Source organism: Macrotis lagotis, chromosome 7 (assembly GCF_037893015.1).
Source record: "Macrotis lagotis isolate mMagLag1 chromosome 7, bilby.v1.9.chrom.fasta, whole genome shotgun sequence".
Classification (NCBI taxonomy): domain Eukaryota; kingdom Metazoa; phylum Chordata; class Mammalia; order Peramelemorphia; family Peramelidae; genus Macrotis; species Macrotis lagotis.
Window position 1 is genome coordinate 35,104,752 of NC_133664.1, and position 16,999 is coordinate 35,121,750.

Consider the following 16,999-nt stretch of genomic DNA (forward strand, 5'->3'; position numbering starts at 1 on the left):
TCTCAGATAATTGATTGGAAAGAACTGAAATATGCTTAAAATAGTGGTTTTGTTATTCATTTCAATATTGTTAAGAGTGTTTTTTAGGACCAGTCAAATCTAGAATCATGCCCTTCTTAAAAAATTGAATTAAATCTAATTAAATCCTTCATACAGTGGTTTTCTATGATTATTTTAAGTGCTTTATTATATGTAGTTATTCTGACCTTTTATCATAATAGTATACCCCCCCCCCCCAACCCACCTTCTTAATAGGGAAGAATATAGAAAAGGAAAGCAGAATTCTGATTTCACTGAGAGGGAGCTCTCAAATGAGAAAATTTCTTTCATCAAAGAGGTCAGTGCCTTGGATCCCTTTTAGACTCTGAGGGAGTTACCCAGACCATTGAGAAGTTAACTTACTTTCCTAGGGTCACACAGCCAGTATGTGTTAGACATTAGCCTTGAACACAGGTATATTACTATTTTGAGGCAGGATCCCTTTCCACTCCTCCCATTCTGCCTTTGTTTGTGGAACTAATTTATGAAAAAAAAAAAGAAGATAATAATGCAGTGCAGCCAGAGTTTCACAAGGTAGTAAGGGTATTGTGACTTTGCAGGCATAAGATAGATTTGTAGTTCTTTGGGGTCAATAGAAGCTTTATAGACCTGGAGAGCATAGAAGTCTTTGAGTGAGAGAATCTAGAGATGCTATGCTGAAGTTAACAAGTCTACAGTTTGATCACTTTATCCTTGTCTCTGTGGATTGTTTCTTTCCATTCCATTTAAAACAAATGTTTGATTTTCTGCTTAATGAATTTTAAGTTGAAGCTCTAGGCTAAAGGGTAAAAAAAAATTGTTATGGTTCTCCGATGATAAAAAAAAATAAGGTTTTAACAATTGAAATAATTTCTGTGTTCCAACTTGCGCTGCTATATATTACAAATGTTTCCCCCCTTTTCATGCAGAGTATGATTTCATCCATTGTGAACAGCACTTACTATGCAAATGTATCAGCAGCAAAATGTCAAGAATTTGGAAGGTGGTATAAACATTTCAAGAAGACAAAAGATATGCTGGGTAAGCAGGAAGCGTTGTAAGGGGGCCACATACCATTACATGTCATTGGGGGTGAAAGGGAGGGGCTATCACAATCATATCTAAAGCCAGCTATTTTGATTGCCCAATTAGAGATCAATTTAGTATGTTTCTTTTTTTTGGGGTATGAGTATAATGAGATAATTAAATTCAATAAATGTTTGTGTTTAAATCAGCCAAACTGACTCGGTTGTCAGACATGCAGGAAATCATGAAATGAGGAGGGAAGCTGTCATTTTGTAACATCTCTATAAAGACCTAACAAGGTCTTGAATAACTAATATTAGATATGATCTCTCTCAGGATTAAGTGGATTTTGGGGTGGAAAATTGTGTGATTTTTTTTTTACAATCAATTTGAAAGAAATAATTCATGTTTTTTTGATGTAGCATCTATTGCAAGGGTTATGGCAAGTAGATAATTCAGTAGTAATTGACTTCACCCCAATGATCTTCAGGAACAAATCACTGTACTGACCAATAACTTCTTGCCTCACTGACTCCTCAATCACACACCCTTCCCAACACGTACTGTTAACTCACAAAATCAACATTTGTTATGGAGAAAACAAATTAAAAAAAGATTATGAAGGATTCATAAGAAATATGGGGTTCAAGAATGACAGGGTTAAGCTACAGATTTTACCTAAGTCTTTACTTTCTATGAGTATCTACTATTGATCGTAATAACTCACATTTATCTAATAAATTAAGGGATTGCGATAACAAGACAGGAAGCATTTATTAAGAAATTAATCACTATGCTAAGTGTTAAAGATAAAGGAAAGACAAAACTATTCCTTGGCCTCATAAAGCTCATATTCTAATGGGAGAAACCATATGTAATTAACTCAGGATCTATAAGATATATAGAATAGATGGAATTCTCTCCTCATTTAAAAAATTCTGCAAGATTAGTAGCATACTATTACCCCCCTTTTATAAATGAGAAAAATAAGGCTTAGAATTCTTTGGTGAGATTCCAAGGCAGAAGGTGGATCCAGATCTTCAAATTCCAAGCCCTAAGCTCTTTCTAGAATAGCAGTCAGTCTCTCCAACTTATGAGGAAGTTAGTGTTCACAAAATCAAACCCTATTTCGAGACTGTTTTTCTTCACTTTCACACACTTTTATATTATATTTAAAAAATTATGTTAATGTTAACTATGCAATATTAATCTAACGTTGGATATTATATCTTGTTTTAAACTTATTTCTAGAGAATCTCTGCAAATGTATTCTATTAACAAAAATAATTATTAATATCTTTTTAAGGGCATTAGGAAGTAGGGGAATCTGAATTTTGAGCATGTTTTAGCTTTTAGTAGTTGGAGAAAAACCATCCATCTACCAAAACAGATTCCTCGCCTTTTATAGCTTAAGGCTGTAATGAAGACAATGCATCACTTTTGTGATAATTGCTTGAATTACTATTCTATGTGAATGGCCCACTTGGGCTGATCTCTACATTTGGTTGTAGAAATAGAAGGTTTCTCTCCCCCATCCTTGGTTATAGTTTGCATATGCCAGTTAACTTCTTCCAAATGATAAGTTCTTCCAAATGTAAAGTTTGAATATTTAGTGATAATGAGAAATGATGATTAAGACTTAGCTGGTGTCTACACAAGGGAAGCATAGTATTTGGTATTTGGGGGAAATGCCTATTTATGGCTCCATGTTCAGCTTTTACACTGAGGAAAATAAAAGCAGCTTCTTCTCTGCAGCAGGATGTTTGAAGTACATATAGTCTTGAAGCCTTGTGGGACACCTGGCCAGTGGAGAAGCTCATGGTTGGGCCGGGGGTGAGATTAATGGCACCAGGATTACCATTGCACTAAAATGGCCATTTCTTTTTTTGACAAAAATGATTTCAAGAGTGAATGAAAAGCAATTTCCTCACCGCAGCTTCTTCTAGAAATCAATGTTAGGGAAAAAAAAAAAACTTTTTAATGGGAACAGATAATCAGTTTTATGTCCCAATATACTATTTCTCTGATTTCATGGAGACTCAAAGCAAGAATATATTGTAGAATCATGGACTCGTAAATTTTTAAGCTGGGTGAGGGCTTAAAGGTCCCATAAGTCTAATCTATGTTTTATACCGGTGTGGAAGCCAAGACCCAGAAAGGGAAATTGATTCATGGTCACATGGGCTGGTTGAATGGTTGGTTGTTGGCCCTCATTCTTGAGGAGGACCAAAATGACCATCCGTCACTATATTGGGGTCAAAGTATAGTTTGTCCAAGTGTGGCTGATCAAATCAAAAGGCCATGTGAACATCATGAATAATAAATAGAAGAGGTGCCTTTTGAGCTCATGTCACCTGACTTCAGATTCAAGACAAATCCCCAAGCATTTCTTTAATGCTTACTATATTGAGACACTTTTCTAGGAACTTGAGGAAGGGGTGGGGTATATTATTTTTTTCTCTCAAGAAGCTCACAGTCTAAGAGGGGAGACTATATGCCAACAACTATGTATAAAAAAAGATATACATGGAGTAAATTCAAGATAATCTCAGAAGGAAGGCAGTAAGGCTAAGGAGGACTGTGAAGGGCTTCTGATAGCACATGAGACTTTAGCTGAGACTTGAAGATAAATAGTGAAACTGGTAGAAATCATGGTATTATATGTCTTATGGCATATAATCTGTATATAAATACGTTTATGCATATAAGTATTCTTTCTTTGGATCTGCAGCCCTTGGTGCTTAGCACAAAGTAGGAACTTTATAATGCTTGTTGAATGAATTGTTACAGTTGAAAATTATATCTCATCTCACTGAAATTTAGCATCCCTGTCCCTAAACAAATGACTGTTTTTTATGATATTTGTTTAAATAAATCTAAAGTGACAAATTTAAGCCTGAAGCCAAAGCATGTCATGCAACATTTTGAAAAATAACAACAAACATTTTTCTTTCATTTTTATGGTATTGGATACATGGGTTAAATGGGATGATTTGGTGTCAGTCCGTACCCAGATTGTCCCCAGTTTTTACCTGGTTTTGGTTGTTGGAGAATCCATTGTCTTTCTGCACTATCATGATTATTTATAGTCTACCTTGCATAATGTTTACAAAGCACTTTGCAAACATTAGAGCTCTATATAAAGGTGATTTCATATTATCATAATTATTTTCTAAGAAATGGTGCTTTTTTTTTTTTTGGTCCATTGTAGTTGAGATGGATAGCCTTTCCGAACTATCCCAGCAGAGTGCCAACCATGTCAACTTTGGCCAGCAGCCAGTCCCAGGGAACACTGCTGAGCAGCCTCCATCCCCTGTGCAGCTTTCTCACGGCAGCCAGCCATCGGTCCGGACCCCTCTTCCAAACCTGCACCCTGGACTTGTATCAACTCCTATTAGTCCTCAGTTGGTAAATCAACAGCTGGTGATGGCTCAGTTGCTGAACCAGCAGTATGCAGTGAACAGACTCTTAGCCCAGCAGTCCTTAAACCAACAGTACTTGAACCACCCTCCCCCTGTCAGTAGATCTATGAACAAACCGTTGGAGCAACAGGTCTCAACCAACACAGAGGTGTCTTCCGAAATCTACCAGTGGGTGCGAGATGAACTGAAGAGAGCAGGAATCTCCCAGGCAGTATTTGCACGTGTGGCTTTTAACAGAACTCAGGTAAGATTGGTTGAATTTTGAAAGAGATTTTCTTATTTGTGCATGCCATTTGTCCATATCTTCTTGGTGGTTTTCTCCTTTTGAATCCTCTCTACAAAGATGCTTTCTGTCGGTGTCCAGACTGAAACACTAAATTTAATTTAATGACTTGCCATTGTAAGGCTCTCCCTAATCATGCTTTAGGAATGCTATCATGTTTTCCATTCCAGTTTCTAGTTCATATTATATTCTTCACTGGCAATGGGAGACCAGAATAACAACTGTGAATAGTATCTCATTCAGGGCCCACTCATTTACAAATTGCAACCAAAGAGGCAGGTATTAAATATTACTGTTAGCTATGTCTATTCATTCCATGAATCATAGGAGACAGCTTCAGGTCTGTAGTCAGGAAGACCTGAGCCCAAATTCAACCTCACATACATCCTACTGGACAGGTCAGTTAACTTCTATCTGTCTCAGTTTCCACATCTGTAAAATGAAGTGGCAAACCAATCCAGTAGCTTTGCCAAGAAAATTCTAAATTAGGGGCATGAAAAGTGAGACAAGACTGAAATGACCGAACAACAGCAACAATAGGAACCATGTTTTAAGTGTGAGGAACTTTCAAGCAATTGAGAACGATTCAGTTCTACTGCTGTAGATGAGAAAACTAAAGTCTAAAAAGCTTGTTATATGCTCAAGGTCACATGCCTACTCATTGCTTAGCTGATTTTCCCCTTGCCACAACTTGATTGTGGTACCAAGATCAAGTCACTTTCCTGCTGTGTCTCACCTTTCTCATCTTGTAAGTGGGCAGAATAATAATTACTCTGCCTAGATCAAGGTGTTGTTATAAAGAAAATGTTTTGGAAATCTTAAAATACTAAATAAATGTGAATTATTTTGCATCTAGCAAGGTGAACATGAGAAAAAATGTGATATGTTAGATATTTTCTTTCAAATATGTAACTTTTTTTTTCAAACTAAGGGGATTATGGAGACCAGTTATGATCAGCTGTTAAGTGATGGCAGCAGTATGTCTCATTAGCATAACAAATTAGCATAACGTAGTCATTCTCCTCCACAGTGTCATTCATCCTTTTTTTTACTAGCTGTAGTGTCTACACCTCTCTCTATCACAACCACCCACCACCATTACCTAGGATTCCATTGTTACCTGGTCTCCATGTTGCTTTTCCTGCTAAAACCTCCTCTTTGTTTGGTAAATATAGAATAGATGTTCCCATCAATAAACCCTGAACTTTTATTTTAGTGAAGGAGAAGAATGGGAGGGAGAAGTGACATACATACATACATACATACATACATATACATATATATATATATATCTCCATGTTTGAAATAATGAGAAAAAATCTTTTGAGAAACATTGAACTACATTGTTTTTAAATATAAGATCATCAAACCTAGCCCTAGCTTGTCATCCAACTATCCTGATTTACAAATGAGGAAATGAGCCAAATAAGTTTAAATAACTTTGCCAAGATCACACAGGTGGTAAAAAGCAAATCCTGGCTTTGAACTCTGGTTCTCTAGTCTCAAATTCACTGTACTGTGACATCTTGAAATAAATATCCTTTTTTTCTTTTGAAACCACTGTCCAGAAGGAAAGTGGAGTTTTGACCTAAACATAAAAGAAAGGTAGTATTTAATGATGGCTGGATCCAAAGAATTAGCTTCTTTTTAATATTTCTCATTTTAATATCATTTCCTGAATCTACTTGACTCACTTTATAATTATAAAGTTATCTTTTGATGTTGTGAGTAGTTAAAATACCAAAGGTCAGGGGATCTCAGACATGATAATTTAAAATAAAGTCATCTGCAGAATTCAGGTAGCAGGTTGATTCACAGCTGTGATTTTTTTTACACTTAACTTTTTAACTGTAATAATTTGTTCTACAACTATGATACTTTGTTCTTAATTTTATAGTTATCTGGGGACATGATTTCATATATACATATAAATAAAATAGAGTAGGTCTAAAATACTGCTTGCTACTGCTATAGATAACATTCTTCATTAGCAACAGTGACCAATTCAGCAGCACTAGACTCATATTAAACTTGTAGATATTGGCTACTTCATAGCTTATAGTCTAAGGTAACATTGGCATGGACTAATATATATAGTAAAGCAAAGATACACGCTTAGGTTGTTGAGCATTACTGAAGGTTTCATATGCTTAAGAATAGTGAGAGTGAGCAGTAAAGTGTGTGAGATGGGGAAAATCATCCCTTAATCAACAGTTTTTATTGTGAGGGAACACTGGATGCTACTGATGTTACTGGTAATTATTGGGAAGATTGATTGTAGAAAGTGGGTAGGGATCTGGTGTCAGTTTTTATATAGCAGTATAAAGTTTACAAAACTAAACATAAATTCATGTGTTTATGTGTAAATATATATATATATATGTATATATATATATATATATATATATATATATATATATATATATGATCTGAATTCTTCCTGGATTTTTTTTTGGGGGGTGGTGGCAAGGAAATGGGGTTAAATGGCTTGCCCAAGGTCACATAGCTAGTAAGTATCAAGTATCAAGTACTGAGATCTCTCTGATTCCAGGACAAGTGTTCTATGCTCTGCTCCACCGAGCTGCCCCAATCTCATTTCATATTCACAACAACCCTGAGGACAGAGAGGTTCAGCAACTTCTCCAAAGCCTCCAAGATTGAAATTCAGTCCTTCTTGACTCCAGAGTCTCACATTCTATACATTGTACCACTTAGCTGCCTAGATTTGAATCCTGAGCTTTACCATTGAATAAGTGTGTAACCTTAAGTAAATTTGTTAGCTTTCTTGGGCTTAGTTTCCTCATCTTTATAGTAAAGGGAAGATTGAGCTTTATGATCTCCAGGGTCCCCTCCATCTGCAGATTTTTTTATTCCATTTTTCTGTTCATAGGAGCTATAAGCTGTTTGAGATAGTAGAACTATATGGGTTTTACTTGTGTGTAATTTAAATCAACTCAGTGGCTAATGTCATATAAAGATAAGTAACTATTTTTTTGAGAAGGGAAAGATATAGAAAATTTGGTACAGCTAGATGCAGTGTACTTTAATAAAAGCCATCTTAATGTTTAACCCATCTTTAAAAGAACTCTTTACTTTATTCAGGAATGACAAGAAAAGTGTTTCAGTTAAAATCTTCACTACTGGTGTAGGGACAGTTCTCAGTAGGAAATGATTCTTTGGCTGTGTTTGAAACATTGGCTGGGTAGATTCCGCCATATCCTTCTATTTAAGTATGCAGTTTCTGAGACTTCGTTTTTGCACACGCAAGCACACATGTATTTTGGGTGGTCACACTTAAAAAACCACAGCTGCATTGATTTTATTGATTATACATTCATATGAATGCATGTAGTGTGTTTATTCCAAAGTGTATGCATTTCAATAAAAACAGGTGCAGAGTGTTAGTGTATGGTGTTAGCCGCGAGTACGAAAATACACATGCTAATGCATATGTAGATAGCTGGGGCTCTGCACAGTTAAATCTCACATCTCACATTCGTGTGCACTTACTACAATGTGAAATTCCAACTTAAGTTGGTTTGAAATAGTGTAAAATATGTACATACAAATGCAAGGCTTTATGACATAATCAGACAAAGAGGCAATCAGAAGAGAGAAACATTGATAGTCTCTGGACACAAAGTTCCTGGGGGTCTCTCTACGGTGGACAAACATGTATTATCCTAGCTCTTAAAAATTAAAAATTAATTATATCACACAGTGGAGAGGTACCTGCTGGGTGAGCCTAGGTTATAACCAGTGAGAAATTTCCATGGGCTAAAAAATGTCAAGGAAATATGTCGGAGGAAAAGAAGATGAGTTGACTACATGGCAAGGATGAAGGATGATGGATGGTCAGAGTATCTCAATCAGGAGAAGGAAGAAAGGGCTCTAGAACATTGGGTGGACCCATTGTGAGGAACGTATATATGGGAGGGTGAAGACAAGATGGGCAGGCATGGACAGAATACAGTTTCCATCACTAAACAGCACTCCCAAATTGATGAGATTGATCTCAGAGTCATTTGAGTATTTGCCCTGGGAATTTCATATTAACTACATTTATGTGCATCATAATTGATTAGCATGAGCCTCATAGGACCTTCACAATCATAGGAACACCCCATTACTTAAGACTGTTCTACAAATATAATTCATTTTTGGCAAAGTGGTTTTTTAAATTAATATATTATTTTTCCAACTACATGTATAGATAGTTTTCAGCAATCATTTTTCTCCCTCCCCTTCTCCCCTTGACAGAGAGTAATCTAATGTAGATTATACATGTATAACTATGTTAAGCATCTTTTGTGGTAAAGTTTTATTTATTTGTTTGTTTTTCCAGCTACATGTGAAAATAACAATCATTTTTCTCCCTGTCTCCCTTCCCTCCCCCCACCTCCCCTGGATAGAGAGTAATCTAATAAAGCTTATACATGGTTAACTATGTCAAACATATTTTGTGGCAAAGTTTCCATTTGTTTATTTATTTATCTATCTATTCATTTATTCACTTATTTATTTATTTTTCCAGCTACCTGTAAAGATAGTTTTCAATAATCATTTTCCTCCCTGGTTCCCTTTCTTCCCCCCTCCCCTTGATAGAGAGTAATCTAATGTAGGTTATGTATGTATAACTATGTTAAACATATTTTGTGATAGTTTTTAAAATGTATTTTTTTAACTATATGTAAAGATAGTTTTGAACAATCATTTTTCTCTCTGCCTCCCTTCCCTTGATAGAGAGTAATCTAATAAAGGTTATACATTTATAACTATGTTAAACATACTTTGTTGTAAAGATTTAAAAAAATAATTTCTTAAGTTTTGAGAAACAATTCCTTTTTTGTTTTTTACATTTGGTGGAAATGTATTCTTTACATGAATTACTATTGAAAAGACTAAATCTCAGTAGGGACTAAAACCTGTTACATGAGGCTATAATAGAGGCCAATATATTTTTAAAATTTTCCTAAAGCTTCTAAATAAACACTTACCAGCTTTAATATAATTCTTGGAAGTTGCAGTTTTAGCTTCAAGCATTCTGCTTCTGTATGTGTCACATGTCTTATACATGTTTGACATATCTAGGTAGCAATGGGATTTTTAAAATAAAACTCAGGGTTTACTTGGCTTCCACTCTCAAGTCTTTTCCTTTTATTTTTTTTTCCTTTTGTCTTTGGCACACTTTATTTTCCAGTAAAATGAAGAATGAAGATGGATTATTCAAAACTGATAACAGTAATGGACCATCATGCAATGTTTTATTGAATTTGAGTTCTGTAAATTATCTGGTGGAGAGAAATTTGCCTGCTTAAGTATAACAGAAATTGCCACTGTGTTCATATAATCCTTTGCAGTGTAATTTAAGAAAAAGCACACTATCCATATCACTATTGAATCAAAGGTAAAAAGGTGCTATTACAGCACTATGACAGCTCTCCCTTTGCTACTAAACGACATAGATGAATGTGTCTGCTTATAACTTACTTGGCCAAGGTCCAGGTGAGTGGGTGGAGTTAGAAAATCATCTTTCACCTGGACATGCAATTTAAAATTCACAGCAAATGGTACATTCAGAGCATTCCGAGGTGCTTTACGTATTTGGGGGAGGTTTCAACAAATCATATTTTCTTTGTACATGCTTTGAAGTTCCATGAAGCTGATAAAAATCTATCTGAATCGGTGATTATGTTCAAAGAGGAGACAAAGTGGAGGCCAGACAGGCTATGTTTTTGTTCAGATTGGCAGACACTTTCATTTATCTGTATTTTAAAGAATTCATAATTAGCTTTGGGAAGTACTGATAATATTTATTGAACATTTTTTTACAATTAGTAATGAACTATGCTTGTGATAACTTGCAAACTCTTCTTTGGAAATACAAAAATAAACAGGCCTAGGAATCTCTTTGTAAATTCATTTTTTCATTGGAAAAAGTTTAGAACTTTCACTTCCCAACTATGAAACTAAACTGCAAAGTAATTTCAAATTTTTCTATGATAAATCTGTTTAAAAATCTCTAGATTAATGCATGAAAAACTTCAATGCAAGGGAAAAGGCCTTTCATAATTCAGGCTTTGATCCTTTCATTAGGATGAATATATCCCCTGTCAGTGAAGGTCATAGCCATTCTATACCTCAAATCAAGATGATGATTAATAATAATTAATAATAACAAGAAGACTAGCTAACGCTTATAGAGTGCCTACTGTGTGCCAGTCACTTTACCAATACTATTTCATTTAATTCTCATAGCTACCCTGGGAGGTAGCTGCTATTATTATACTCATTTTACTGAAGAGGAAACTGAGGCAAACAAATTATGATTTGCCCAAATTCTTATACCTACTGAGTATCTAAAACTTAATTTGAACTCAGCTTTTTCTGGTTCCAGGCCCCATACTCTGTTTACTATGCTACCAGCTAGTTTCCTAGTCCTGTTCAATGATGCAGACTGCAGTAGGCCCTTACCGGTCCATCCTTACTATTATCCCTGTCTGCTTGTTTCCTTCCAGTTGGTCCACCTAGAGGCCTGCCTGCCTTCCTTCCTTCCTTCCTTCCTTCCTTCCTTCCTTCCTTCCTTCCTTCCTTCCTTCCTTCCTTCCTTCCTTCCTTTCTCTTGATTGAGAGAACCAATGGAATACTCTCACAATCCCTCATTCTTGCCACGTGTGATTGTTGGAACTTTCTCATGCTAGACATCCCTGGGGCCATACTTAGTCTGAACCTCTGCCCTCAGGGACCTTACATTCATTCTAATGGGGGAAAATATGTATTCATACACATACATACATATTTACATATATGTAGGCATATAGACCTACATATCAGGAGAGATAAGAGAAATATATATTAGATGGAAAATAATATTAGTGGAGAAGGCACTAGCAACTAGGGAGACCAGGAAGGACTTCCTGTAAGAGGAGACACAAGTTGAATATGAATAGTAAAGGAAATTCTAAGGGAATAGTAAGAAGAATTTTAAGGGAAAGCATTCCATGTATAATAAAGGCAGACGGTACACAAAGGCTTGGAGCTTGGTATCTTATCGGCAAGTCCTTTAACTCTTCTTAGACTTGCCATTTTAGAATGAAGCAACCCTATAGGACTTTAAAGACACACAATGAAAAATGGTATTAATTTCTCAACTAGTTAAGTTTTTCTATATTTTTACTTTTTGTTCTTGCCATTTTAAAAAAACATTTGTGTTATTTTTTTAATGATGGGCAAAAATGGTGTGTGTGTGTGTGTGTGTGTGTGTGTGTGTGTGTGTGTGTGAAAATGGTGATGCAGGTACCATGTGAGGATCTCCCTCTTGAAGAATAATAGGAATGGCCCTTTGAAGCTCTGACACATAGCATGGGAGATATTGGTCTCCTGCCACAGCAGCTTCTACGTTTTAACTTCTGTGTGATGTGAGGCTATGATGAATGGCCACAAGCACATATACCATTAATGTGACCATGACTTTAACGTGATGTCACAGACATGTTTCCTTTCCCCAAAACTAGATAGAGTAATAATGTTAAATGTATTCAGTAAGTTTGTGTCTAGATATTTCAGTACCTCATATTAGATAATAAGTGACAGATCCTGGGATTGTGCTATGACACTTCTGACTCACATAGCAGAAATCATTGGAAGGCAGGTTCATCTTGGGTCTTTGCCCAAGAAGATTTTGTTACTGAATGACATTGTGCATTATGAAGTGATCCCTTAAAATATACTAATAGCAAGGATTCCCAACTATAAAGGGAAGCAAAAACACAGAGACTGTGCCTACAAAAACAATTTACTCAAGTGTTTTCCTCTAGTCATAATCTGACGCCTATATTTTGGGAGAATTTTTCCAAAGTGGCCTAATAATGTTTTCAAGATAGTCATAAACTGTGGTCAAAACGTTTTGTGGCTATTTTTCCCATACATTGTCCACCAGGGGGCACTCCCCCCATTGAAAGCAATGGGTAAACTGGTTTCAAACTATTTGGTATTATCTACACTGGCCTATCTATGGTTACTTCAATATTTATGGCAACGATTCAGTTCTGCCCATGATCATTAAGTAACAATTAACTACCTGAACCATTACAATAATTATATTGGAGGAAGATAAGTTGCTTTTTTCTTCAAAACATTTGTCTAATGGATAGTAATTGATGGAAGAGACCTGCAAACTTATTTATTATGACTCTTCAAACTTGGACACTAAGCTTTTTTTTCTTTGCTCAGTAACCCATGATGCCTCATTTCTTAATCCAGACAAGGACTTTTTAAATCTTAGCAGGTGGAAGGAATGAAGCATAGAACTTCTCCCCAATCTTGCTCTTTTCTTAACGTTTTTCTCTATTATAGTTTTATATTGCCACAAGTCTGTTCCTTCTCTGAATGTGCATTTTTTTAAAAAGCAGTTTCATTGTTTAAAGTCCAATGTCAAATTTCCAAAATACAATTGTCTTGAAGATATTTATTTGATTTATTTCAAAGCCTCTGTCCCATCACCTGTTCCTTTGGGTCATGTCTACCATACCATAATCTCCTCAAGATTCTCACGAGGTTTCAATGATGTATTACTTTGAATTTTCTGTCAATCACTGTAAGAGTTGACTAGTCACCCTTTTAAAACTGTGTTCTTGTATTCTCTGTATGCATTTCATTTAATAAGAATATAATATAGATGATGTATGTTTAATATGTATGTCTCTCTTTTACAAAGCCATTTCATAGCCTCTCTCCTCTATTGCCTACTTTCATCCATATGTATTTGGACAACATAGAACATGGACAGAAAGAGGAAAATGGTCCCCTAATCTTCATTATTATTTTTTGAGAAATTTCTTAGACTGGGTCATTGTGATATCACATGCTAAATCGATTCAGTCACAAATTTTGTTGAACCAACCATCTGACGTCATATAGACAACCAATCTGGATGACAGATGACATTTTTTGGTTGAATTTTAATTGAATTGATTTCAGGCTTTGTCATTGTATAGGAACAGCCTTTGCCTACTACAAGTACTTCAAGTCTCTGTTCTTATTTTTCAATCTAATTTGTGCATTTCTCTTGAAGTCACAACTAAGTAATATTTGGTAGTCATTATCTCTCTCTATAATGACATCGTTTGTGCCATAGACACAAAATATTGATGTGGTTGTTTAGAAGCTATCCTCTATTAATTTTATGTAACCTTTTTATTTGAATTTGAATAAAGTATCATCTTCATCAAGTCTGCACCCAAATATGTTGACAGCGATTGACTTTAGCAGATTTAAAAATTTAAAAAGCATTTGCAGATAACCTTTTAAAGTGCTACAATATTCAGAGATCACTTCCTTTTAACTAAATTGTCCCATCCTTCAAAATATTGTTTCCTCCCTTCCCAATAATATTTTTATGAATTCTTTGGAAAGGAAAATCCGAAATGTGAATGACCACTTGCAGACTATAATCTTCATGCATCAAATCTTTGATCTGTGGTTCCATTTTGTTGGCAAAGAAACAAATCTATCTCTGGGGGTCCCAACATTATTCCATACAAAGGGATGGAGATGGGAAAAGGAAAAGAGGTTCAATCCTTGAAAAATAGAAATTTGAAAAAATTTAACTGAAACATTTAGAAAGAAATCTTCACTTTCTTAAAAGCATTCTTCAAAAAGCAAAAAAAAAAGAATTTGTCATAAAACAGTAATGACCTCCTTGATGGGGGAATCAATCATAAAAAGCTCTCTTTTGCCATGATAATGTTCTCATCTTGCTGATGACCATTCTTAGTCTAGAAATTACTAATATGATTTACCGGAGGTGCTAGTAATCTAGGAAATGCAGATATTCTATACAACATCTTAAATTCTATTTTCATAAAAGGACAAATGTTCTTTTCATTAACATTCTACTGTGGATCCTTGTAATGTGGAAAAGCAGTTATGTATTTCAAATTACATCTGCGTCTTCTGAAGTTCAAAATTTCAGCATTACACATATTAGATTACTGGTATAGCAGGATAGTATTTGAAAGTATTTGGAGTATGTCAGTGTAATTCTCCAGTATAAAATTGAAAGGCCAATTGGTGTCACTTATTTTTAAATAATTTGAGCTGGTTATATTCTAATGTGCAGTATTTTTTAATGCTTCTCAAGTGGTGGCTTGGGAGTATTTTTTTTTATTTGTTTAATCAAATCTCTGAAGCATTTTCCTTTAAAGTCCATCTTTCCTTTTTCAAGATGGCTTTTTGAACCACTGATTTTTTTTTCCTGCAGCTTTGGTCTAGTCAGTAGGAGAACTCTGCAATCTCATGTTGCTGAGCTGAGGATTTCACTTCATCTTAACTCTTCTCAATTGTCTCACTGTGAAAGATTTCATGGCAAGTTAAACCACTCTTAGGAAGGAGACCAATTAGGCAGATTCAGTTTATGTTGTATGTAAAGCAGATGCTTAATAAAATTAAGACTACAATTGAGGCTCTCTTCTCCACCATCTCAATTGTCACTAATATATTCCTATGCAGAATTGATGCCTCTGAGTCTGTTCCTTTTCTAAACAGTGGCAAAAAAAAAAAAGAAAGAAAGAAAAAAGGAATGCTTAGGGATCCTTTGGCACCCTCTGCTTTCTCCCCAAGACCCAGACACAGACAAGTTCACTCTTTCCTCTCCCATTCATTCCCCTGCAGGGCTTGCTCTCAGAAATCCTTCGAAAGGAAGAGGACCCCAAGACTGCCTCCCAGTCTTTGCTGGTTAACCTCCGGGCCATGCAGAACTTCTTGCAATTGCCAGAAGCTGAAAGGGATCGAATTTATCAAGATGAAAGGGAAAGGAGTTTGAATGCAGCCTCGGCTATGGGTCCAGCACCTCTGATAAGCACACCCCCCAGCCGGCCTCCCCAGGTAAAAGACAATCCCCTCACCCCCTTCTGCATTTAGAAGCATTGCTTTGAACTCCTTCCATTCCTTTATCAAGAAAGGTTTGGACCCCCCCCCCCCCCAGATTCTCTTCCTTGACTAATTTAGAATCTGGCCTCAAATAATGAATCTGTTGTGAGATTTAGATGGGAATGTGGGATTTAGATAGAAATAAAATATGAATTAGAATCCTGACTTTGCCTTTTACCATTTGTATGACTTTGGACAAGTCATGGACTTTCTATAGGAGAACCACTGTAGCCCACAAGTGTGTGGATAGCTTTCCAGTAGCCTGTGAACTTGGTTAGAGGAAAAAGGAAAAAAAAAAGCTCATCTTCAATTTCACTAGCCTCTAACTGAAACTGAGCTTTCCCTTCCATTGTGAGGTCCTTTTGACTCCAGGGTTGGTGCTCTATACACTGCAGCACCTAATTGCCCCTCATTGTGAATTTAAGATTTTTTTAGAATTTTTAATTTTTTAAATTAAAAATTAAATTTAAATTATTCTGAGAAAAATTCAGCGGCTTCATCCTTCCAAAGGGGTCCAAAGACATCAAAAACGTTAAGAACCCTCAAATTAGGGGCAGCTAGGTAGTGTAGTGGATAGAGCAGGAGCCCTGGAGTTCAAATCTGGCCTCAGACACTTAACAATTACTTAGCTGTGTAGCCTTGGGCAAGCGAGCCACTTAACCCCACTGCTTTGCAAAAACCTGAAAAAAAAAGAACCCCCAAATTAGAATATCTCCAAGAATCCTTTCACCTCTAAATCCTTTGTAGATTAAAAAAAGAAATTGTAGCCTTGCTGTTCTCTATGCAAAATATAGATGAGCCATCAGATATTTCTCTTCTCAGATTGAGAAGACATTTTAAATAAAAGGAAAAAAAATAGTTTAAAAAGTACATTTTTCCCTCAAGTTCAGGTCCAGAGTTTTGCGATTTGTAGTAAAAAAAAAAATAATTCTATTTGTATTTATGCTTTCCGATATAAACTGCAGCTGGTACCAATTACAAATCATCTCATTTGTAATCTTTCATAATTAAGTTTCATACAGTCTTTGAAAGCTGCTTTAAAAGGGGACCTCTAAAGAATTTTGTCCATTATCCCAGAAATAGGTATATTTTATATTTCACTATAAATTTTTTTACCCAAGGGGAAAAAAGATGAATTTTCAATTCTTTCTGTTAATGTTCCTATGTTAGATAAAAAACAAAACAAACTTATGGACTTAGCTTCTAGTCTGAGACCTTTCAATAGACTTTTCATTGCTAGACATGATTAGCATATGGAGTATAACTGTACTGTAATGAAAGTGATTGGGATTTGTTGTGTGGGTATTTTTAAAACAAGTCT

The 16,999-nt window shown here is 35.5% G+C and overlaps 1 protein-coding gene across 6 annotated transcripts in view; it reads left to right on the forward strand.

Annotated features, from left to right (window-relative positions):
- The window catches only part of SATB1 (SATB homeobox 1), a 156,966-nt gene that overhangs the window by 90,521 nt on the left and 49,446 nt on the right, over nucleotides 1-16,999 (forward strand). For all 6 annotated transcript variants that reach the window (XM_074195728.1, XM_074195731.1, XM_074195730.1 and 3 more), the window contains 3 exons: nucleotides 948-1,059; nucleotides 4,256-4,710; nucleotides 15,421-15,633. In XM_074195728.1, coding sequence (XP_074051829.1) covers nucleotides 948-1,059; nucleotides 4,256-4,710; nucleotides 15,421-15,633 — 780 coding nt within the window. The remainder of the gene's footprint in view (nucleotides 1-947; nucleotides 1,060-4,255; nucleotides 4,711-15,420; nucleotides 15,634-16,999) is intronic.